Source organism: Eutrigla gurnardus, assembly GCF_963514095.1.
Source record: "Eutrigla gurnardus genome assembly, chromosome: 12".
Taxonomy (NCBI): domain Eukaryota; kingdom Metazoa; phylum Chordata; class Actinopteri; order Perciformes; family Triglidae; genus Eutrigla; species Eutrigla gurnardus.
Window position 1 is genome coordinate 26,119,556 of NC_139926.1, and position 24,443 is coordinate 26,143,998.

At 44.5% G+C, this 24,443-nt stretch overlaps 4 protein-coding genes across 14 annotated transcripts in view; 2 read left to right on the forward strand and 2 right to left on the reverse strand.

The window, feature by feature from the left end:
• tbc1d4 (TBC1 domain family, member 4) overlaps positions 1-8,712 on the reverse strand; it is a 29,553-nt gene extending 20,841 nt beyond the window's left edge. For 2 of the 3 annotated variants that reach the window (XM_084023681.1, XM_084023679.1), the window contains exons 1-4: positions 7,798-8,711; positions 1,647-1,775; positions 643-874; positions 282-529 (exon numbers count right to left, since the gene is read on the reverse strand). In XM_084023681.1, coding sequence (XP_083879807.1) covers positions 282-529; positions 643-874; positions 1,647-1,775; positions 7,798-8,316 — 1,128 coding nt within the window. In that variant the 5' untranslated portion in view covers positions 8,317-8,711. Of the gene's footprint in view, positions 1-281; positions 530-642; positions 875-1,646; positions 1,776-7,797 lie in introns of all 3 variants that reach the window. The other variant, XM_084023680.1, reaches the window with a different exon arrangement.
• Positions 8,713-9,286: 574 nt separating this feature from the next.
• commd6 (COMM domain containing 6) lies at positions 9,287-14,028 on the reverse strand. Its single transcript, XM_084023682.1, has 7 exons — positions 13,776-14,028; positions 12,817-12,875; positions 12,595-12,660; positions 12,420-12,496; positions 11,692-11,860; positions 11,466-11,618; positions 9,287-11,355 (listed from the first exon to the last, which is right to left on the reverse strand). The coding sequence occupies exons 1-7, from the start codon at positions 13,798-13,800 to the stop codon at positions 11,305-11,307; spliced, it is 600 nt and encodes a 199-aa protein (XP_083879808.1). The 5' UTR covers positions 13,801-14,028; the 3' UTR covers positions 9,287-11,304.
• Positions 14,029-15,917: 1,889 nt separating this feature from the next.
• uchl3 (ubiquitin carboxyl-terminal esterase L3 (ubiquitin thiolesterase)) lies at positions 15,918-18,195 on the forward strand. Its single transcript, XM_084023089.1, has 7 exons — positions 15,918-16,078; positions 16,164-16,320; positions 16,839-16,924; positions 17,083-17,130; positions 17,218-17,293; positions 17,386-17,444; positions 17,532-18,195. Exons 1-7 carry the CDS (start codon positions 15,968-15,970, stop codon positions 17,613-17,615), a joined length of 621 nt encoding a protein of 206 aa, XP_083879215.1. The 5' UTR covers positions 15,918-15,967; the 3' UTR covers positions 17,616-18,195.
• A 428-nt stretch (positions 18,196-18,623) lies between these two features.
• The window catches only part of lmo7a (LIM domain 7a), a 42,726-nt gene continuing 36,906 nt past the window's right edge, over positions 18,624-24,443 (forward strand). For 7 of the 9 annotated variants that reach the window (XM_084022952.1, XM_084022955.1, XM_084022954.1 and 4 more), the window contains exons 1-3: positions 18,625-18,780; positions 18,961-19,079; positions 23,844-23,914. In XM_084022952.1, coding sequence (XP_083879078.1) covers positions 19,011-19,079; positions 23,844-23,914 — 140 coding nt within the window. In that variant the 5' untranslated portion in view covers positions 18,625-18,780; positions 18,961-19,010. Of the gene's footprint in view, positions 18,781-18,960; positions 19,080-23,843; positions 23,915-24,443 lie in introns of all 9 variants that reach the window. The other 2 variants (XM_084022956.1, XM_084022959.1) reach the window with 2 other exon arrangements.

A 24,443-nucleotide genomic window follows, 5' to 3' on the forward strand; every position in this document is an offset into this window, starting at 1 on the left:
TTAGGACAAATTAAGTATTTTCATGCAATTTTCTGGTAAAAAAAAAAGATCATTTTATTTATCTTTTACTCCCTCTGTCCTCAACACATCAAAACACGATTGTGTATGTCTATATTTATTATATATTTTATTATATATATCATTTTTTCACCTGCTCTGTAATTTTTCACACTTTTTAAAAACAAATGAAAAATATTCTTATAACAAATTGGGTCTTTTCATGCAATTTGCTGGTAAAAATGAGGAAGTAAAACAAATCATCATTATGAAGAGTCGTCTACCTGGAACAGCATGGTGCGGTTCTTGTCCGAGTCCGACGGCTGGACGTGGTTCGGAGCGCTGGAGTGTCGGCGCCGCGGCGGCCCCATGATGACGCCTTCCCCCGGCTTCCTCTGCAGACTCCCCGCCAGGCTGCTGCAGCGCGTCCTAAACTCCTGAGGCTCCTCGAACCCAGAATCCTCCAGGATGCACTCGGGGAACGCCGCCGCTCGCAGGCTGCTCTGACTGCCGCTGCTGCTCAGGCCTTTACCTGGGACAGGTAGGCAAAGGTTCACCTGGCTGCTCATTCAGACCCACACGAGGAACAGGCACGGCAACGGTAACTAAGGGGCGTAACTAAGGGGTGACCCAACCAATCCCTACCTGCAGTCACGTCCTCCGCTCCGGGGCGCTCGGGGTCCTCCACGCTCTGGTTCAGAACGGAGGAGAGGGGGTCTCCGTCCCCCCCGATGAGGAATTCCACGGGGGCGCTCTCCGTCGACCCCCGCTGGCCGTTGAGCAGTCGCAGCCGTTTGCGCTCGACTTCGTGCAGACGGAACTTGTCGATGCAGTCATCGATGAGCGTGGACGCAGCCTTTTTGTGCAGAACTGTCACCTGGAATGTATTGACATAGCATTAATCTTAAGGGACCCACACAGACCTGGTTTTGTCTTAGTTGGGGGGTGGGGGGGGCAGCAGATCAACAGTTGGAGCCACATAGAAGAACTTTACATCATCTGAAAGCTGTGAGTCACGTTGTTCTAATCACAAATCAGAATGAATTAATTCATTTAGTTTCATAAGTTGCGACTGCAATTTTGGGATTGATGCCAAAGTATCACATGAAGACCCTGAGGAACACCACAGAAGAAGTCAAGACTTCTTAGAGACATGCCCAAAACTGCATGGGATTAGGATTAAAGGGGGCGTAGACTCGTTGGTACCTAGAGAAACCACTTTGAGTCACATATCTTAAAGGTTGTATCAGCGATTCTGGGCCGAAACATAAATGATCACATTCATCTGTTTTTACCTCACGATCCGCTAGCTGCCCGCCCCATAAGCAGGCCGTCAAAAAAACGCGTCTCTCTAGGCAGCCTAGGCTCCGGGATCGCACACAAAAACAAATGGTAGTACCAACACCTCAAAAGCAAAATAAACAGTGTTCCAACCAATCACGTTCATGAAAATGTGCGTCCATGATCATTTTCAAAACACGGGAGGGAGGGGCTAGCTGGCTCTGTTTGTTTTGGATCTCGCAACGGAAGTGAGGGCAACCACAATCGCTGATACAACCTTTAAGGTCAAAGGTCAACAGGTTCCTGGCATCGCCTTATCCGATGTAAAACACTTTGTTATATTTTGCAGGAGTGCGTCCATTTCCTACCTTGCCGCAGTAAAGCACTTCAAACTTCTGGGAGTTGTAGAACGCCTCGTCGGCTTCCTGTTTGGGCTTCGACTCGTCCTTCAGGGCCGATTTGGACACTTGGCGAATGCTGCTGATGACCTCAGGGACCTGCAGAGGACATGATGAACGGGAAGACGTTAACGAGGAGAAACACAAGATGTGGAACCCAACCCTCATCCCAAAACAACAGAACCACAATAACAAGTTTGGGGACTTATTTTTATTATGTTAAAAAAATCACATCTTTATCAATGCAGGTGCAAACAGCAAATAAAGGATTCGCTCTGAATAACAACTAACATGACCTGACTTCATGTTGCTACTTTAAATAACTCGAGGCTAAAAAAGAAAAAAACACTTGTAGAAAGTGAGGCCAAACAACAGCAGACAGCCAGGAAACGCCTCCACGCTCTGCAGGAAACAAGACAAAACAAAAGAGCTGAAGGTCACCGAGCTTGATTCTGCGCGGGCACCTCGTTCCAGTCCTGCAGGAAGCAGGAAATCTACTAGCTTCTGCATGGAGACAGAAACCTTCTCCTCACTTACACTCTTAAGCAACACTTAAGTCATGAAACACTTTAACAACATGGCAGTAGCTTTAGACACAATGGGGACGACACTCTCAAAAAGCGAGGTCAAGGTCGGACCGATACCCCCGTTTAAGACAACACTGAGCGCTAAAAGCAAACAGCTGCCTGGCAGATAAGAGCTGCACACTGAGTGTTGAGCAAATACATGCATGATGTATACCAGGGAGCGGGGTTATGTAACCCAGTCTCACCTCAGAGGTGTGCCCAGAACAACAGGATCGAAGCAGGCCCAACAGGAACGCAGTGAATCAGATCATGAAAAGAAACATCCCGAGGAAGTGCATCCCTGCTTTTCGAAAAGAAAATATGCCACGTTGCTGCCGTGGCAACGAGAGCTATTTTTAAAGTCACATTTTCCAGGTGCGTGCCGGTGACAGAGGGCTGCATTGAGACCAGGCGGTTGCTGGTACGCACTCGGCCACTCAGATTTGAACAGAAAGCGTGTTGTGTGATTCTGAAACAGTCGGATGGTTTATTTATTCCTTTCTGGAGTCCTCAAACCCTTTCAAGGCATCTCATGAGATAAGAGCAAACTTCCAGAGGAAGGAAAACTGGTTGAAAGAGTGTCTGCAAACGAGATGCTGAGGTCACGAAGGTCAGGGTGACTCGGAGGCCTCGGCGGCTGAGAATCACAGCTGTAGTCGTGTGGAGGGGAAAAAGCATTGAAGGCCACTGCTGGATTATACATGAGTAAAATGACGCCACCAGCAGATTCTGATCTGATTAATTATTTGTAGCCGGCCCGATACGGCGCTCCTCGAGACGGAGACAGGCACAGACAGGCAGAGAAGCCGTTAGGAGGAAGACAGGATGTGGAAATCTATTCAAACAGCAGCTCCTTTTTTTCACATCCAACCCTTCGTCCTCATCATCACTCGGCTTTATCAAACAATATCTGGGATCCGAAAGCCCGTTCACACTAACGCCGGCAGCTTTAGAGCTTAGGATGAAAAAACAGGAGGATTGTCCCCCCTGAGCCCCAGGGGAGTCCTGGTGGTCTCAGTGGACCAGGACTGGTCTGGTCAAAGCTCCCCCAGCTCTCATACAGTAGTTCTGTTGTCATCATAGGCTGCATTGAAGAAAACCTCCGGTTCTGAAAAGTGAAGCCAGTGCTGAAGCGCCTTAAACTATCATCCTCCCTGTTGGCCACCAGGGGGCGACTCCTCTCTGGTTGTATAGAAGTCTATGAGAAAATGGTCCTGCTTCTCTCTGCTGGCCACCAGGGGGCGACTCCTCTCTGGTTGTATAGAAGTTTATGAGAAAATGGTCCTACTTCTCTCTGCTGGCCACCAGGGGGCGACTCCTCTCTGGTTGTATAGAAGTCTATGAGAAAATGGTCCTACTTCTCTCTGCTGGCCACCAGGGGGCGACTCCTCTCTGGTTGTATAGAAGTCTATGAGAAAATGGTCCTACTTCTCTCTTGATGTATTATCTCAGTAAACATTGTAAACATGAGTTTATGGTCTCAATCTCTAGTTTCAAGTCTTCTTCAATCCAGCATGATGTTCATTTAGTACATTATGGTCCATTTAGAGTCCACCAGACCAGAAAGCAGGGGATGCTTTAGGGGGCGGGGCTTACCTGCTGATTGACAGGTAGCTAACATGCTACCAATGCTAGTTAGCTACTAAGATGACTTTAACACTTAGCTGTAAAGTTGACCTTGTATTATAGAAGCTAACTTTGTTAGCAGCTTCAACACCAGAATCCACATGGATCCAGATCCAGTAAGGGTGCTGCTCAGAAAAACGGGCAAAAACTGGAATATTTGGTGCATGCAAACATAGTTGCCTTGTTTAAAATTAAAATCAAGGTAAGTTCTTGAAAAGTTTGAAATGAATAAAAGAACCACAGCTGAACTTAATTCTGTCAACTTCCAACTGTCAACAAAGCTGATTGTTGATATAAGCTGAATAAATACTGTCACTTTAAACCCATCATTGAGGTTTTCCATCCCGATGACCGACTGGGCAAAGTTCACGTCCCGACTCAAAACAAAGTAGACTCTCGTGTCACTTAAACACAGACTGAGAAGCTCGTCACATCCTGCACACTTTGGTTTCTGCAGCTCATAACCTGACTGTGTGTCTTCAGCATGTCATACTGCAGAATAAGACTGATCAGGAGATAGATGCATCCTGTAGAGCTGATAACAGATAATCTACTGCAAATACTGGAAACTCTTCGAGTGATCACGTGGAGGTAAAGGTTTTCATCGCAGCTGGAACGAATACAGATAAAGCAAATGTGTTCTCTGTGCAGATTAAAACACTTCATCATCTCACCCTGACAACCAGATAAGAATCAACGGCCCTTTTTTATTATTGTTTCTCATTGTGTAAGAAACGTGCTCGTGTTCACGTCCACCAACCGCCGGAACAGGTGAGAGGTTTGTTATCACACATCAGTGGCAGAGAGAGAAAGTCCTGTTTGTTTTTAAACAAAACGCATATAAAGATGGCTGGAGTTTAAAAAATGCTGATTTAGATTTAGAAGTATCCCTTGATGAATGACTTATGATTTATGATTTAATTTTAATATCCAATCTTAATAAAAAAAATCAAAGTTTACAATCATGGTAGACTGTGTCACAATAAAACGTTGTGTTTAAGTGCTGTTTTAAGATGTTTAAGCTCGTTGGTCCGGGCTGATCGTGACACTAAGTCACCCATGCCTTGCCTGCACCCAGCAGAGGGTCACCCAGTGGGAGACCTCCCCTCATGGTCCAAGTGAGCACAGAGGTAAACCCAGGCACAGGCCTGTGTGTGGTTTCCACTGTGCAGGCTCCGACTGTCGGGTGTCACATTTGTGCAACGCTGTAAACATTGTGTGCAGCCGGTTGCCGTGGCGACACCAATCAGGAGGCCAGAGGACACGGGGAGCCTGAAAGGCCAGAACGGCTGCAGCTGCACAGCCGATTGCATCGAACATTAGAAGGAAAAACACAAAGGCATTAATGTGTCACGTTGAGGAAGTTTCAAACAAAGGAGGAGACATTCCGATGTTCTGGACGATGCTTCCTTTGCCTTCCTCGTACCTTTAGAGACACTTCTATAGGTTTACAACGAGGCTGTGTCTTCTAAAAACAGGCTTTTATCAGAAGCACATCTGGATTTTTCTCTATTCTCCGAGACATTATGGACATCACTTCGTTTTGACCTTTCACCTCGTATCTCCGGTAGACCTTCTCAGGCCTCGGGCCGAGAATAGAGCTTTAAAATGAAGTCAAAGAGTCTTCAACCTCAGTCAGAGAATCCACAGAAGCACAATGAGATACCAGGAAAAGACTCTCCAACAACAGGTTGGCGTCGCACATGGCCGACGCATTCCACATGGTCCGCCATCGCCATGCACACGCCGCCGCCTCGCTGCCAAACCAGTTTGTGTTGCGTAACAACGCCGAGGTATGTTCAAGATGCCTTTCCTGAAGGCTGCATTTGCATACCAGCGAGAGAGAGAGAGAGAGAGAGAGAGAGAGAGATTGAGAGAGAGAGAGAGAGAGAGAGAGTGAGAAAGAGAGAGGGCCAGACACCTCCCCCCCCCCCTCAGCCTGCACACATACCACAGGAAACGTGAGACGGAGCAGGCGGATCGGAGTTCAACGCAAAAGTCGGTTTAGACGACGTTACATGTGACGGGAAACAAATAACAGCTGGGGTGAAAGTTTCATGTCATCTGATTTGCAATATTAGCCCGATAATCATCAAAATATGCTTAAAGAACTATTAAAATGGTACTAAAACACACTGGTGTCACTTTAAATTCACTTAAGAAGCAAATTGTGTGGCAGATAGGACTTTTTTTTTTAAATCAATGTCTTTTTGTTTCCTGTATATAATCATCAAAATATGTTTGAAACTCTTATTAGAAATCTGACTGCATGCAGATTCACCTTTTGTTGACTTCCTGTAGTGTACGAATGCTAATGCTAACGCTACATCTGCAGGAGGAACTTTCCTCCACCTGCAGCTCCACATGGCACCAAGCTTTATCCCGATAAGCATCAGAATATGCTGAAATAACCTTTAAAATGGCACGGAAACGTCCTGGTGTCCCTTTAAATTTAGTAAAGACACAAATTGCATCGCAGATAAGAAGTTTTTTTTTTTTTTTTTAGTGAACTTCCTTTGAAGTGCAAAAACAATCAATCTGAAGTTGGATGATCATAAATCAGATCAATAAATGAATACATAAGTGTATTTTTGTATCCTGTATCAATCCTTTTGTATCCTGTGTTTCAATTCGGGCGCTAGACGGCTTTTTAACGTCACTCGGGACGATATTCACGATTTTACCGACGATGGAAATTCACCACGATCTTATTGTGAGTGTTTGCTAATCCCGATCTGTGACACACACACACACACACACACGCGCGCGCACACACACACACACACACACACACACACACACACACACACGCATGCACGCTACAAACGTTGCATTTCAGCAAAACGGCCGAAAAAAGCGAGACCGCATGTTGACTCTTCAGACTCTCACGTTCCTGATTCTGTGTCATGACTCATGGAAGCAGCTGATCAGCATGTTAATGTGCTGACTCGGGTTTGTGCCGACTGGCTTGTTGTCACACTACGGACCGACGCCGTCCCGTCATCTAAAAACAGGAAAACACAGACGATGGATTAACTCTGACCCCCAATAAAACCCTTAATACCGACGGGTTTGGGTCCGCTCGCTAATCTGCTCTGTGAGAGATTAATACGTTGTCACCTAAAGAGGAGATCTCCATTCAGGCTTAGGGAGACTTTTCCTTTATAGTCGGGACCACATCGGGTTTTTATTGTGGATCGCAATAAGAAAACACTTATTTTTGTTGCTGTGGTTCACATGAGAAATGTTCATTAACGTGTGACTTTTGCATTTTCAATCATTATCAGTTTGACAAACAATAAAGAAATGCACCTGCAAACTGGAGACGGGTGGATGATGCAGGATTTTATCGGAGATAAAGCCGACAATAAGTCGGTCGTGGGGAATTTTCATCATCGGGACAATATTTATCTGTTTCATTTATGCAGGGAAACCTTATTATGATCATCTTATTTAAGATTATTTTTAAATTTGATTCGTTTTTCACGAAGAAAAGAAGTCAGTCTCATCCATGACACAATAAAAAAAATATTTAAAGTTATTCCACGATATTTATATTATATTTTAAGCACATTTCTGACGTGTAATCACGATATTATCATGAATCGTGATTATTCTATCCACGATTAGGTCCATAAATATGTAGTAGCTATAGTTATAACGTGATAACAACAATGCGATACGTCATGTCGTGTTATCTGCCCTTTTGGCCTTCCATACCTTTGTCTCCTGTTGAGCTTGAGAATGAGCATCATCATGATGTAAACACTGTGACGTCATGGTGAAGGACGTATATCACAAAAACAAAGACTTGTTGGTGTTTAAACTGGACTTTCAAACTCACGTATTAAGTTATAATATTCATATCTGAGCCCCTACCTGTCCCTCAGGTGTGTCCCCTGAAACTCGGACTGGGGGGGGGGGCTTACCTGGCTGGGGTCTCCGGCCCTGAACACGTGACAGCACATCTCGGACTCCGGGTTGTCGGGCTGACCCCGGGTCAGGTAGGCGAAGTAGCTGAGGTCGTTGCTGTTGTGGATGAAGCGCGACACCAGCTGCGCCTTGTGCTCGAAGATGAACACCGACGAGTTGCTGCCGCTGCTGGCCGGGACGCACCGCACGAAGGGCGGGTTGAGGACCAGCTGGACGTCCCGGGGCTGCACCGCGGGCCCGCAGTCGCCCCTCTCGCTCCGCCTGCGGATCTCGGCCACCAGCCACGGCAGCATGGGCAGCGTGGTGCGCCTGTCGAGCGTCGACCAGCCGACGTACGTGAGGGCGAAGCGCCTGTCCGCCCGCGGCGCGCCGCCGCCGCCGCCAGCGCGGTGGCTCTCCGCGTCGTCGCCCCGGTTCTCCATGTCGACCCGGATCAGAGAGCCCTGCTCCCGTGCACCATCCCCCGCTGCTGCTGCTGCAACAGTTTCCACGTCCACGTCGGGAATAAAGTTCATAGAAATAATGCACGTGTCGATCAGCTGCAAACGCCCATGTCACCAAAACAAACTGTCGTTCACCCCCCCTCCCCGAAGTGGACCCGCTGGTTTTGCAGCCCCTCGACGGTCTGCATGGACCAGCGACTCGGACTCAGTCCCGGACTTGTGCGGTGGACCTGGACTGAAACGTGGCTCCGGATGGGATCCTGCGTAAACACACAAGTGTTGTTCCGCGCAGCTCCGGAGGAGGAGGCGCGTCACCACGGTGCCAACCCCGAAACCGCACCGCACGTCAGCTCGGCCGGCATCTTTACACCAGTATTATTATTATAACGTCTTATTCTAATGCATCCACTGATGCTGGTTCATCCTGTTCCTCTCTCAGACGATCCTTTCTCTTCCACCACGACGCCTTCGGAGGCGGAGCGGCTGCGCCCGCCCAGCCGTCCCATGTGCCCGGGGAGGGGGGGGGGGGCTTCTCCGCGTACAAACGTGACAGCACGAAGCCCCGCCCCTTTCTCTCTCCCTCTGTGCAGAATAACTGGAAAACCTCTTCCACGGTAGGGTGGGACGTGTTTTTGCAGGCTCCCCGGGGCTCCTCACTGTGTTTGTTGTAATCCACCCGACAACTGGCGTCACCAAGCCAGACCACGTGTTTGGAAGAGGAGCTGTCATTACATCTGATGGGCTTTGTGCACTAAAGGGGTCCCCATCTAATTCAAAATCACCCCTCCCCCTCCCCCTCCTCCTCCCTAAAAATAGTCTGGGTGCCATATTTAACCTCCTCCCCACTGAGGCCGGAGCCTCCAGAGCTTCAACTACACACTTTAGTACGTTATTACACTGTTTATTACGTTGTATGTATGTTTCTGTCAGTGTTGACGTTGTATTGAAGATGCAAAGTAATAGAAATATACATCTGTTCAAAACACAACAAAGAAGAGAAAAAGCTCATTATTTGGGTACAGTAATGAGACGGGCATTAGTGCATGACATCATAATGGTAATAATAATAAGGGTAATTTTGAAAACATGCATATAATTTGAAGTTTGATTGGATTTTTATCCTATTTAATAGTCATGAACAGCATACAAAGGAGAACAAGCTCATTATGTTGGTACAGTAATAAGGCTGGCATTAGTGCATGACATAATAACATGCTAAACCAATCAGATTCCTGCAGAGAAGCCGCCCCCGTTGCTCTTTCACTGCGTTCTCAGCATCTTTTTCCACCATTTGTTCCACGTTTTCACTGGAAAACCTTTAAGAATCATCACTAAGTGGTTCGGACTCTGAAGGAGGTTTAACTTGAACTGAAGGTTAAACAGTTCTGCCACCAAGAAGAGCAATCTGGGTGAATCCCAGTCTAACCAGTCAGCCCAGTGAGGAGGAAACGCGTTCTCCATTTCCAACATTAACTTTAGTCTTTAGCCCCACTGGCACACGGGATAATTAAAGCATCGCTAGACTTGCTGCAGACCATCTAGATCTTGTGTTTTTTTTAGCTGGAAATATTCACATTTAGCATTTCTTACTATTAGGAAAGTGCTCATTGTGTCATTTAAAGCCTTGTGAGTCACTTAATATCTATTCAAGCTTATTTAACTCGTCAGCTCAATTTAAGGCTGAAAAAACCTGAAATAAGACTGAAAACAAGTCTTATATGGAAGCAACAAAGGATTTATTTTCTATGCAAACAGACAAACCGGTACACGAAGACAGATTTAACTCTGAATGATTAATGATTTAGTGTATGATTGTTTCTACTTGGCTCTGTGAGGCTGAAATCAAACAACCAGACGCTGAAGGCTTGTGTTTAATAATTAAATACTTGTTGCCTCCTCAGAACCACACAGAGGCATCAACAGCAAAACTTAACTTAAGACATTAACAAATGTGTTTTTGTTCTGTACACTGGAAAAGTACCGCGGCGGAGGGGAAATGAGGTTTAGTGCAAACAAGGGTGAATCATTTAGTAACAATCGAGGCAGTCTTTGAATGTTAGTCGGGGTTTTACAAAGCAGATAAACACTAAACTGCCAGTTTCTTAAGTACAACCAGCTCAAAGTACTTCAGTCTGATACAAACAGTCCTGCAGTACATTTCCAGGAAGGTTGGAACGTTTGTTGAATGGTTGGTTTTGGTTGACTTGTATCGGATGACCCTCTATCAGAGGTGTTTCTATTATTTTGTCCACCCCACTAATGAGGGAAGGCCAAACAACCAAAACACTCTCTGTGTTTAAACAACAACTGAACTTGAAGCCTTCAAGCCTTCTTCCTTGAAGGAGCAGCAGTGGATTTAGTGACATCTAGCGGCGAGGTTGCAGATTGCAACCAACTGACCGTCAAGAGCTTGGCCCTCCCTTTGCAAGACGTGGCCTTCAGGTAACGTAGGAAATGTGAAATCTAGAGCCAGCGTGTGTCCTTATTAGCTGCCATCTCTGCCACTAAATCCCCCTAAATCCTTCACACTGTTCCTTTAAAGAGGGATTATTATGCTTGTTTCCTTCTGTGTGTTTATAGTTTGTTGTTCATTTAAAAAAAAAAACCTGAAGTCCAGGTCCAAAGACAGTTCCCCCCCCCACAGACACACACACACAGAAACTCAGCCCCTGATCCGATTCAAACGCCTCAATTCAAATCTTACCTTTTGCTCCATAAAGTGGTGATGTCATCAAGTAACTCATTAGCATAACATCTGCCCAGACGCCAGTTAGTCCCGCCCACAAACAAAGCTAGTCAGAGTGGAGCTGAGCATGTTATGACAAACAAGGGCAACCGATCAAGAGCAGACTGGGCTTTTTGGGAGGGAGGGGCAGGAGCTCAAACAGAGCATCTCAGAGAGAGGAGAGCTGCTGCTGCACAGCCTGATGGGGGAATAAAAGCCTGGTTTGATCAAGGCGTGTAAACATGTTCTAGTAGGAACCTTAAATATGAGTTTGCACCAGAAAAGGAGAAGACTGGATCCTCTTTAAGGTTGGAAATCACTTCATCAGAAAACAATCACACGGTCTCCATGACAGCCGCCATCTCCTTGATCTGCTTGTGAAAGTTCTGCAGGGGATAGAATGGTAAATTTACAAAAAGTAATACAAAAAACAAACAAACAATAAATGAATCATAAATATAAGTTGTAAAACTGCACCAACGACTAACTAGCAGACCTGGAACTGTGGGACGGTCAACTCAAAGGACCTCTGAGAAACGTGTCCAGAGGGCTCGGCGATCCGCAGCAGCAGCGACACGTACGGCGAGTTGAGGGATCGGCAGGTGTCCGAGCTCACCGCCATGCCGAGCTTCCACTGCAGGTCCACCAACTGCAAGAAAGAGAGCACGAGTCTCAGCCTCAAACATAGACAAACTGTGTGGGTACCGGAGACGTGGGCGTACCTGTCCGATGCTGAGCGTGGCCTGGACCTCCTGCTGAGTGTGGACCAGCGCGCCCTGTTCACCCCACAACCCTCGCATCACCTGCAGCGAGGCTTTGGGCCACCTGTTACTCCCCTCCTCCAGCCTCGACACCAGCTCGTCTCCGGAGAGGTTGCTCTTCCCGGCGGACCTGATGGTGCAGACGGTAACTACGGTAACCACCAGCCAGAATCAGCATGCAAACACATCGGACTGGAAACACACGGATCCACGTGTTGTTGTCCTCGGTCGATAATGTAACGCACTAGAAATAGCCAACTTCTGAAGAAATGATGACATCGGTGGTGAAAACGCTGAATTGCTGGTTTAAATGCATAAAAGTGAAGTAGCAGAAATGGTTTGAAAAAAAGTGGGAATGAGTTTAATTAGTATGAATGTCAATGAAAAAGTAGTAGGAATATTGAATTTGACTAATAACAATAATGTGCAAAAGATGTGGAGTATTTTAAGGTTTGTAAACTGTGTTGATGGCGAATTTAAATATTCATCCATTCATTTGAATATGTATTTAAGTATTAAAGATATGAACGAGGAAAGCAACGACACTCTCGTCTTAATTGAGCCAAACGTTCAAAGATTGAAAGACGTTTCTACGTTGAAAAATCCACAAAAAGAGAGGATTTAACCCGATTTGTACAAAACCAACATTCAGAGGCAAAAACAAATGAATAAAATGGACTTAAAGATACCTGAATGTTAATAAGAGAAATCTGATAATGTTCTGCAGAGCTTCATGTTCGAGTCTGACCCCGGCTCTCTGGAAACTCTGTGCAGAAAAACAAAAACAAGTCACGAAAGAGGAACTTGGGGAAGAAATCAGGGGTTACTATAAGTTACACATGTTCCAAGGAAATACTGACTCACATCAGAAATTTCGGCTGAATCAACTCCTCTGGTTTGACCTTGGAGATAAGTCAGAACGCGCTGACACTGTGGAGATTATAAGGTTAGTTATCAGAGCAGCGATGCCACATCCTGTACGGCTGCTAACGGCACCCCGATGAACACCATCGTATTCTATTTCACATCGTTAATGAGGGGCGACGCTGCATGTTCAGATATACACGACGGATTAAATGTACTCACTGCTTCGGCCAACACATCTGGAGAAAGCTTACAGATGTTGCCCACAACGTTGTCGACACCTAAAGAAGAGAAGTGAGATAAACCACAGTGTCTAAGAGCAGGCAAATATGTCACGTTATATTGTTTGATGTCATCAGTCTCCTTTATTCTGAATAAATCTTTTTTTTTTTCCTGAGTAAACATAATATAACACACATATTCACTCAGAGGGAGTTTTTTCTTCTTCTCTGGTTCGTCCAGTTGAGATTAAAAACCTCTTTTTCAAACATACAAATGGAGACAAGTACAAATACCATTTAGAATGAGGAACAACACATAAAATTAGCCATTAGGTGACATGAACATCTAATACCCATCGTCCCTTACAAATATAATAAAGCAAAATAAAGACATAATAACAACAATATTTTTTATAAATTATCACGAAAGTTTAAGGATAAAAGTTTAAATAATAATAGATAGATAGATAGATAGATAGATAGATAGATAGATAGATAGATAGATAGATAGATAGATAGAACATTTAGTTTATAATATAGAAGTGTTTGGACTTATTATTCATCCCACAGATGTGAAAACACAAACAGCACACGTCCAAACCACAAAACACATCCAGGAAGGAAGAGTATTATCAAAATAAAAGCACTGATAATGTATGCACATCTTGCATTAAACTAGCTGGGTTGTGTAAATACCACAGTGGTTAGGTATTATGTGGCGCCGCTGTACGTGAGGTTGGAGTCCGGGTAAGATACATGTATGGATATAGTTTGACTGTGTTAATGTTTTGAACGCAGTGAAGGTGGAAACGCAGGCTAACACGTTACAGCGGGCTGGGTGGTGAACGATGCTAACGCTAGTATGGACGGGAGAAGCCTTTTCATCCCAGTGGTTAAAAAACAACAACAATCTAGTGAAAAATGACAGTAATAGTACATGATGTAAGTTTAAAAACCCACCCTGAGATTCATCTGCCGCCGGCATCCTCTCTGTCTCTCTGCCTGTCTCTCTGCCTGTCTGTCTGCCCGGGTTAGCCGGCTAGCACTGATGCTAATTTAGCAGCTAGCTGCTTTGGCAACTTTAAAGACTTGTCAACTTTTAAGCGACTTGTCAAACAATTACGAGTTTCTGAAAAGATAAATATAGCTACTGTTTTTTGGGGGAGAAATCACTTCCTCTCCACAGAATCGGTAATCTTCTTCTTCTTTCTGTTTTCCGGCATATCGCAACCATCGTAAATTGTGTATAGCGCCACCTAGTGTATTGGAGTATCCTTCTTCTTCGCTTACAATAATTTATATTCCCGCCTCTAAACAGGGATATCAGCTGAATGTGATTCACAATCACCTTACATCGAACTTGAATGTGTCCTTCTATGCTGGAGTTGGTTGTTCATGAAGAATATTTAGGGAATAACTTGGAAAATTTAGAGTAGGACTAAACTAATAAAGCATCACAGCGCCCCCGTGTGGCGGCGGAGGGCATCTCTCCACACTCTCCACACCACTCCACCCTTTTTTTTACCCGAGTCGGCTGGTCGTATTTACCATTATTCAGACACCACGTGAAGGCAGCATTAACAATCCCAACCGCTGGGACGTTTCTCTGAAACACGCCCATGACTCTGGAATGGTCCACTGTTGGGCTAATGTGGGGGTGTTTTTTTAATCCTTTATTTTGATTAAAGACGAAGAGTTATGATGCGATTATATATGGTGACAACAATATATTTGTATACATATTTTAACATATCCGTTTGTGCTGTAAAGTACTGAGTGCGATATATTTATGGTTTACGAAAAAGCAAGCACCCCTGCGCATTACGCAGAAGTCTCGGTGAGCTCTCCCGACGCGGAAGTGCTTCGCAGCTGTCAAACAGATTGTTTCAGTTCCAGCTCTCGTTTAGAAGAGGAAAAAAATACTAGTCGACTTTCAGGATGGACGTTCCGCGCTGGTTGCCTCTGGAGTCCAACCCAGAAGTTTGTATTATTCATATTTACTCAAAAATACTTTGTTTGTTTTTTTAGCGAAGTCATTCATTCCGAAAGCGTGTGGCGGCTAGCTAACGTGCAGCTAGCCGTTAGAACAATAGCAGAAGCCGGCGTGGCTGCTTTGTAAAGCAATTTAATTAATATTCCTGTTTGTTTCTCTTTTCCTTTCAGGTCATGACAAAGGTGAGTGTTTTTATTCTGATTTGATTTCAACACCAGGTGAGTGTTTATGTTAAAAAAAGACCCATTGTAGAGGGACGAGGCCTGCAGCGATGCTACATCCAGCGTAGCGTCAGAGTTACAGTACGTTAAATACGTTGCAGTTAACGTATTTAACGTATTTATAATAAACGTAACAGGCCGCGGAGAGGTTGACCAAAGTGTCCTGCTGTAGATGTGTTGACGTCACCTTTTTTCCACGAGCTTCATACAAACGAATGACGTCGTTGAAATTGGTGTAAGTGTCAGTAACACGCAGTATCAACACGTAGCAGTAAAGACAGGCAACATGTGTTAAACATACAGGAATAATAATAATATCGAGAGGTTGACTGAAACCATGTAATGGTATTAAACATTTATTAATTTAAAATTAATTGCAAGTGTAATCACACATGGTGAAAGTTATCTAAAGCAACTGTACAAAAAAAGTTTGCTATAATAAATCAGCTATTCATTAATATTTGCTTGCAGTTTTAACAACTTTTAATTCAAGGTTATTCCCCTATAATAAGGATAAAAATCCATTATTTACTCCCTGTAAGATTTTTTATGTTTAGTATGCTGACTATTTATTAATTTATGTCACAGGACAAGAATCGGCTGTATGTTATTAACTTAAACTTGGCTTTGTCTTTACATTTAGAGCATTTAGCAGAGGCTTTTGTCCAAAGCGACTTACAATAAGAACATTTGTTGAAAGAAAGAAACCACAACATATCATTGCTGATAAAGTAAGAGCTAAAAATAGAAACAAGTGTTCTCGTCTGAGTAAAGTAGTAGCTGTTCAGCAAACATACCTTAAGAACAACAGTGCTGTGATCAAAGTGCTATATTTAGAACATAGAAGTGCATCTATGCAGAGTCGCGGTCTGAACAGGTCTTCGTATGCGTGCTGATTCACTCTCAGCCTTTGTCTGTAGTTTGTCAACTGCTTGGGGATGAAGCGGACCTGGCAGTTCGGAGACGTGTACGGTTTGGACCCGGAGATGCTCGGCATGGTGCCGAGGCCGGTGTGTGCGGTGCTGCTGCTCTTCCCGGTGACGGATAAGGTACCGTGTGTTTACAGTCTGTGGTGTGTTCATGAACTCCTACTACACACGTAAAACGGAGCTTTCTCTCCTGCTTCCCGTCCAGTACGAGGCGTTCAAGCAGGAAGAGGAGGAGAAGCTGAAGGGCGAGCGGCAGCAGATCTCCCCCGACGTCTACTTCATCAAGCAGACCATCGGGAACGCCTGCGGAACAATAGGACTGATTCACGCCGTGGCAAACAACCGGGCACACCTGGACTTCGGTGAGTGTTTGTTCTGATTCACGGCATCTTCAGCTGTGAAAGAAAGACGGGTGGATGATTGCAGAGTTGATCATGTGACAGTTAAAATGACAATATGACACCAAATCCAATAAATACGGATTTTATGACACTTTGAGAGGAAAATCAAACTATTATTGATTTGATTTGGTAATGAAATGCATTATTTGTATCACTTTTAGTTCTAAACCAGGAAAAGATGATCCACTGATCTACACTTGGAATACATGAAGTCCGATTAAATTATTAGTGTTGACACTAGAGGTTGATCCAAAGTGGATTATTGAAGGTTTGTATTATTATTTGTTTGGAGAAGGAAAAAGTCGATGGCAGATTAATCCGAGATCATAAAGGTTCAGCCCACAGTTTTTTTTGTAGCATAGAATTGATTTACATAGAAAAATGTTATTCTAACGTACACATTTATAGCTGCCGGTTTCTTCTGCTGAACTGATGAATGGCTCGATCTAAATCCAAACGCGGCTTTGTTTGCTCCTCAGAGGCCAACTCTGCACTGAAGAAGTTTATCGAACAAACGTCTGAAATGAGCTCGGAGGAGAGGGCCGTCTTCCTGGAAAAAGACGAGGTAAGAAAACACTGAAGAGCACGTTTTAGCTCAGGGATGATGTGATGAAGTGGTTTTCATATATTATAAAGTTATTTTTCTCAGAGTCACAGCAGCCGAATACAATACAATGAAACTACCAGGATCGCTGCTTAAATGCAAATCCTCTTCTGTTTCAGAGTATACGAGTTACACATGAGTCCAGCGCTCAGGAGGGACAGACCGAGGTTCGTGGCGAGCTTTGCTCTCACAGAGAACTGTTGAATCTCACTAATCGACTCGTACAAAATGCTTTTTTATTTTCTCCTTTTTAGGCTCCGAGTTTAGACGAGAAAGTCAATCTGCATTTTATAGCTTTCGTGAATGTCGGAGGACAGTTATATGAACTGGGTGAGTCGCGTTTGGCGATAATCACTTTAATTCCACATTGAATGGCGGCAGATTTAATTAACAATGATTGTATTTTGTTTTTATAACTCCAGATGGCCGGAAGCCGTTCCCTATCGTCCACGGAAAAACATCCGAAGATAATTTCCTGGAGGTAAGACCTCGCAGAATAAAAGAGACGCGTTGTCATTAAATGATCTCTGAAGTCGTGATTCCCTCCGTGTGTGTGGTTGTGCTGCAGGATGCTGCAGCGGTTTGTAAGGTCTTCATGGCCCGGGACCCTCAGGAGCTTCGGTTCACCATCATTGCCCTCTCCAAAGACTGAGGACCCCCTCCCTCGGGACCCCAGAACACAAAGAAAACATTACTGCCAAACTTTCTCAAGTGCTGACTTTATTGGAAAATTAGTTCGTTTTTTTTTTTTTCGCAAATACTTGTGGGGAAAATATTAAACATCAGGGATTAAATTCTGAAGTAATCTTCCATTTTTGTTGCACATCACAAGAGAATCTTGAGTATTGATCCGCACCTCAAAGTATTTCCTGTTTAAGATTTAAAATCTTTCGGTCGCCCACAGCTGAACTGTGCCCGATGCAGATATCAGATTTTTTTGCATACAGTGATTTGTTTGCGATCGTGTGTCTGACACACGTGGTTTAAAAACCCCAGCTGATGAAACTTGTTTTGCAAGGCTTTTCATTTTCAGTCATAGTGTTGAAATGAAGAAAAACCCCAGATAGGCTTCGTGCTGTTTGTGTGCAGTAATAAAGTTATGAAAAGCTTATCCAAAAACAAAAAAGTGAGGCTCACTGAAAAGTCCAGACTGTCCATCCGTGAGGAAGGTGCCTGCATTTTTGTAATAAGAATGAGAAATTCTGTCAAATAAAACGGCAAAATTTACTTAATGTTGCTGTTGTCGACTGAAGTTTGTTCATTTACTACACAAAACGTATTATTTTGATAAACTTCTCTTTTTTCCGGACAGAAACGGATTTGTTATCCATAATGATAACAAAACAACTGATTTTAAGTTAAATTTGAGCAGAAAGTCAGGTTTGTGTTTCAGGCTCTGCAGTACACCTCCACCGCCGCTGCGTGTCGCTGTAAGACGGAGGTTTGTTTAAGGAGAGCCGAAGTTTTCCCTCAACTTTAAACATCGAGTTCTCGACAGAAACCCCTCAGACTCACATTAATAGACCCGGTGAGTTTCAGGTGAGACCAGCACGGGGACTAGTGGAAACCCCCAAATAACGCTCCTGTTCACCTGGAAACCGCTCCAAACATAGGGCTGGACCCGCGGGTGGTCCTCGGACCCCACTTTGGACCCCCACCCCTCCTGCCACAGCTTAGGAGGTGAATCCGTCCTGCCGTAGCGGACTGGGAGGCGGACCGTGGGACTCCGAGGACCCGTTTGGTGAGCTCAACCGGACCGAGCCGCGCGCGTAAAAACCAACCACAGAAGCAGCGACGTCACACAGGTGGACGAGCAGGTAAACGCGGGTCACACCTCGGCGGCTGCGGACGAACAATGGGACGCATTTTTTCCTGAATGAGTCGCGTGATTACGAAGCGTGACGCGAGACGAGTGTTAACGTGCGTTGTGTGTTGTTTGTTTTGTTTGTTGGGGGCGGACCGGCTCCTGCTTTTGATGTCACGCGGACTTTTTGAAGCCACTAGGAACCCGATCCGGGTGCAGTCGGATGAGACGGTTCTGGTGGTGATGGAGTGGCGCGAACAGTCCGCCGTCGGCTCCGACGAGGCCTACTTGGAGGCGCGGAGGTGGATCGAGGTCAGTGAACGCACCTTTTTATTGTTTTTATGATTATTCTAGAGAATTAGTGCGCGTAATTTGGCGTTTTACTCTCCAATAAGTCTGTTCATGGATCACCTGGGCAGGTGTGCCCTTTGACCCCACCTCTCAGGCGAAACAGAAACTCCTCCAAGCAATTAACCCCCTCCATCTTATCTTACCTCACAGTTCAGTTGATTTCCATTCATCTGGATTGTTTGGAGGATCTTTGCCTCGACCTGCTTATCAGTCCTTGTTTACTTTCCTCTCATCAGGGTTTCTTTGAGGAGTTTCAAGCTTGTCGGGAGAGAAAAAAACACAAATCTGAGTCATTTTACCACACACACATTCAGGTATTCAACTCGTGTGATGTTTGTCATGATTAGAATGAACGTTAGAATGAACAACTAACTGCTTTTTCTAAACTCATAATGAATAATAATGTAGCTGTAACTCTTTTCCTGGTGCAGAAATCAAAATGCAAAACAGCTGCCAGCTCACTTTCAGAAGTAAACCCCCCCCCCCTCAAAAAGAAGTCAAATGATTTAAAGTTTCCATCCCACCAGCAGCCAGACTCATGCTTTCTCTTTCTTTTTTACAAGCGGGTAAAATGATGTTTCCTCTGCTCCCAGCAGGGCGGCGTAAACTAAACAAATATTGTTCTGATTTCTGGATTCTTCTGATGTGACATCAGTGTCTCTTGCCCGCTCACACACTGGCCCATTGTGGTGGCTTATAGCCGACCTCGTGGGCTGTGGTGGGTGGGGGGGGGTGGGATTAGTGGGGCGAGCAGGAAGCTGAATAGGTAAAGGTGCAGCCGGCGCGTGAGAGAGCGAGAACGCTTGACCCTCAAAGACACAGTTGTGTGGCTGCAGAGCTCCGCCACTGGATGATTAACAAGCTGCTTCACGGCGCTTTAAACGGAGGCATGTGTGCGTGTGTGGTTGTGTGTTTGTGTGCTTGTGTGCTTGTGTGCGTGTGTGCACGGCGAGGTCGGTGGTATTTGTTAAAAGAAGTGGACTAAACGGTCTGGAGGCCGTCACATGGACACATTCCTTCATCAGCCGCCTCGGCTGTGAGCGAGCTGGCCGGCTGTCAGACACAATAATGGAGCTCCTTGTTAATTGAACAGAGCGACGGCGTTTATGGGAAGAATGGTGCATGCGGCCTGTAAATACGAAACGCCGTCTTTTATTTACGTCTACAGTCGGTGGTTTAATGAGTGTTTGTTGGTCAGATTGAATCTCTTTCAGTGGCGTTTTTGGTTCTCGGAGTAAATCACAAGATCACAACAGTGTCAGACATGCTCTTGTTTACGTTTGTGATGGAGAGTTTTATTTTTTCAAAGAGTCACCCAGGAAGTTCTTACCCAAAATACATCTTGTTCTCCTTCAAGAGGTTTTTTAGATTGGGTTCCTATGGAAGTAATTATTCAAGATACAAGGTCATGTTTTTTAAAGAGAAACTTTTGTAGTTTGTAGTAAGACATTATTATGAGGTCAAAAGTCATTATTTTGAGATACAAAGACATTATTATGAGAAACTGAAGCGTTATTATGAGATACTTAGTCGTTATTATGAGATACCAAGTCATTATTATGAGATACTAACTCATTATCAGATACTAAGTTATTATTATGAGATACTAACTCATTATGAGATACTTACTCATTATTATGAGATACTAAGTCGTTATTATGAGATACTAAGTCATTATGAGATACTAAGTTGTTATTATGAGATACTAAGTCATTATGAGATACTAAGTTGTTATTATGAGATACTAAAGCATTATTATGAGATACTAAATCATTATTATGAGATACTTGGTCATTATTTTGAGATACTAAGTCATTATGAGATACTAAGTCGTTATTATGAGATACTAAGTCATTATGAGATACTAAGTTGTTGTTATGAGATACTAAGTCATTATGAGATACTAAGTTGTTATTATGAGATACTAAAGCATTATTATGAGATACTAAATCATTATTATGAGATACTTGGTCATTATTTTGAGATACTAAGTCATTATGAGATACTAAGTCGTTATTATGAGATACTAAGTCATTATGAGATACTAAGTTGTTGTTATGAGATACTAAAGCATTATTATGAGATACTAAATCATTATTATGAGATACTAAGTTGTTATTATGAGATACTAACTCATTATTATGAGATACTAAGTTGTCATTATGAGATACTTGGTCATTATTTTGAGATACTTATTAATTTAAAAAGCTTTCTTGATGTTTTGCTTCTTATCCAATGTGATGCCTGCTTAGATCGTTTTCATTGTCAAAGTATATGTTGACTTAATTCTCTCAGATCTACTCGTTTGAGAAGCTGGAAGAAGTTGACGAAGCTTCTTTCCTGAAGTTGTAGAAGTTTCTGTGGTGGTCGTGAAGTGCCCTGCTGTAACGGTCTCTCTGTAAGCCACCTCTCTGCAGTAGACCGTTATGATGGAGGGCAACCAGAAACTAGGACGCCTACATTCCTGCAGGCTCACGTGAAGCCAGACCTCACGCAAGGAGCCGCTCAGTGCATGTCCATGTGTTATTCTTATATTTGGACGATGTCCTCCGACGACCCTGAACCCTGCAGCAGAATTTGGGGAACAATTAGTAGAGAAGGGAGGGGGGGATACTGATTTGCCTCATTGCCCTGCATGAATAAACAATAGTTGTGGTCCCAGAGACTCTGATTATTCGTGGTCCAGCGAGACCCCCTTGTTTTTTTTAAACCGCAATAACGATAATAATTAATTTCACACGTGTACGGGAGGCCTTTAGGAGCACATTCTTCAGGGGAGCGACGGTGGGTTTGCAGGAAGGCGAGCTGTTTTTTAAATCCCTCCTCATTTTAAATCAGAGTATGTTGTTTCAGATTAGAGTCGTGATCCCACATGGCAGGTTCACCAGGACAGAGGGGGCCCAGCAGGATCTGGATCTGAGAGGGGGCGGCTTATACCTCTAATGATGACGACGGAGAGGAGAAAACTCCAGATTAGTGTGAGCCTCCACACATGAGGGACCAGGAGATAAGATCTCAACGATCATCCTGTTTTCTTTGTTCCATTGTTTTTCCTTATCAGACACCTCGGTGAATCCAGATCGCTCTGGTTCCACCTGTGCTGCTGTTGTTGTTGTTCAGCAGACGGGAATCCCAGCTGCTGCTGCAGCTCCTCACTGATTGCACGCCGCTGCTGGGAAGTTGGTTTCTTCCGTGCCGTGAAGGCAACGCGGCGAGATCTGCGTAGATACGCGTCATATATTCCAACAAGTCATCACGTTCATCTTTTATAATCTGGACTAATTCTCCAGGAATGATGGGTATTTGAGGACGTCTGGGGCGTGGTGTGAGGTGTAACACGACTCTGTGTCAATAATAATAATAGTAATAATAGTAATGATAATAATAATAATAGTAATAATAGTAATAGTAATAATAATAGTGTCCCCTCCCCCGGTCCTTCCAGTAACTGTCCTGCCTTTTGTCCATTTTCCTTGAATGGAAAAAGTTTCATCCAAATAATTTGGTTTTTGTGAGACCTGTTAGACTTGTTTGTGTGCGTGTGTGTGTGTGTGTGTGTGTGTGTGTGTGTGTGTGTGTGTGTGTGTGTGTGTGTGTGTGTGTGTGTGTGAGCGTGTGTGTGTGTGTGTGTGCGTGTGTGTGTGTGTGTGTGTGTGTGTGAGCGTGTGTGTGTGTGTGTGTGTGTGTGAGAGCGTGTGTGTGTGTGTGTGTGTGTGAGCGTGTGTGTGTGTGTGTGTGTGTGTGTGTGTGTGTGAGCGTGTGTGTGTGTGTGCTACTACAGTACACATACAGTGTGTTAGCTTCGTGCTTCGTGTGTTCGGTCAGTGAAGCTACACAAAGTGTGAGAACTGGTTTATGTGTTTGCTACGGATCCAGATATGTTTTATTTTTGCTTTTATTAGAATGCAGAATGTTTGAACATTAGACGATATGAACATTTCACAGCCCAAACAATTATAAACCATGATATTATTATATTAAAAATATTCGTAAAACTCTTTAAAACTCGACAATGAACCAGACTGCTTTTTAAAGTGTTATATTTACGATTATCCAGTTACTGAAAGTCATCTTAAACCGTAGTTTAAAGGTGCATTCCTTCATTTGTTTGTCAGCTGTGAAGTATGAACAGTATGAACATCTTCCAACAATAATAATGAACACAGACGGCTGTGCAGCAACACGCCCTCTAACTGTTTTCCAGCTTGTGTTGGAGCTCAGCAGCTCAGGTGCTGATTGGTCAGGAAGCTGAAAACGGAACAGGAAGTGCTGCTAAGGAGCGGCTCATAACATCTCATAACATCGCTGCATGGACTTCCACATGAATAAAGTTTAAAAACACACGAGGACCGAGGGGTTGACTGAAGAGTCCTGAATGCTGGTTTGAGATCTCTGGGAAAGGCATGAGGGGCTCTAAGCTCCTCGGATGCTCCCGTTCTTCAGTTTGCCAACTTTTTAACATCTAGGTGAGAAGGACCGGAGCCCTTCATCGGCCCCGATGCCCCCTCCTCCTCCAGGAATACCTGAAGACCTCCTCTGTGCCCCAGAGACGTAGCAACCCAGGAGGAAATACCTCCGACTTCCTCTGCTACTGTTCTCCACATCCTACCTTTCTTCTCCCTCCACACACACACACACACACACACACACACACACACACACACACTGACCCTCCTCCTCTTCCTCACCCAACCCTCCTCACTGTTGTTTTCTTCTCTCTTCCAGGCAGCGACGGAGAAAGCGTTTGGGAGCGAGGACTTCCGAGCAGCGCTGGAGAACGGAGTCCTGTTGTGTGAGTAAGTACTCATTCATTCGGCTGCAGGTCTGCTCTCCCAACCTGAGTGTTGCTGAGATTCCCCAGGCCAGATATTTACCCCCCTCCTCCACGCCAACGCCGACCCACTGTTTGTTTGTCGGACGCCGTTTTCCACAATAGCCGGTTGTGTTGAGATCTCGGTGAAGCTGGATGTGTTTCCAGAGCGGCTGCCTGTTGGACAGATGTTCGGGATCTGTGGAGAGGGGCAGAGTGCCATCCTTTTTGAACTTTTAAGCCGTGTAGGGAGTGGAAAAGTCTCCGAGATGAAACCGCAGGGCGCCGCTGCTGCTTTCCCATCAGCCCCGGACGCATCGGAGTCTCCACGAGTTAGAGGAACAGATTTATCGCTGCAGAATTCTCTTCTTCAAGTTGAGAGTTGTGGCTTCGTGGTGATTCGTGTGTCATGGAGTCTATCTATCAGTTCTGTGAGATATAATATGCTGCAGAATCTAAATGTGTCCCTGATGGACCGACACCATCAGCGAGAACCAATCAGAATCTTCCTGTCG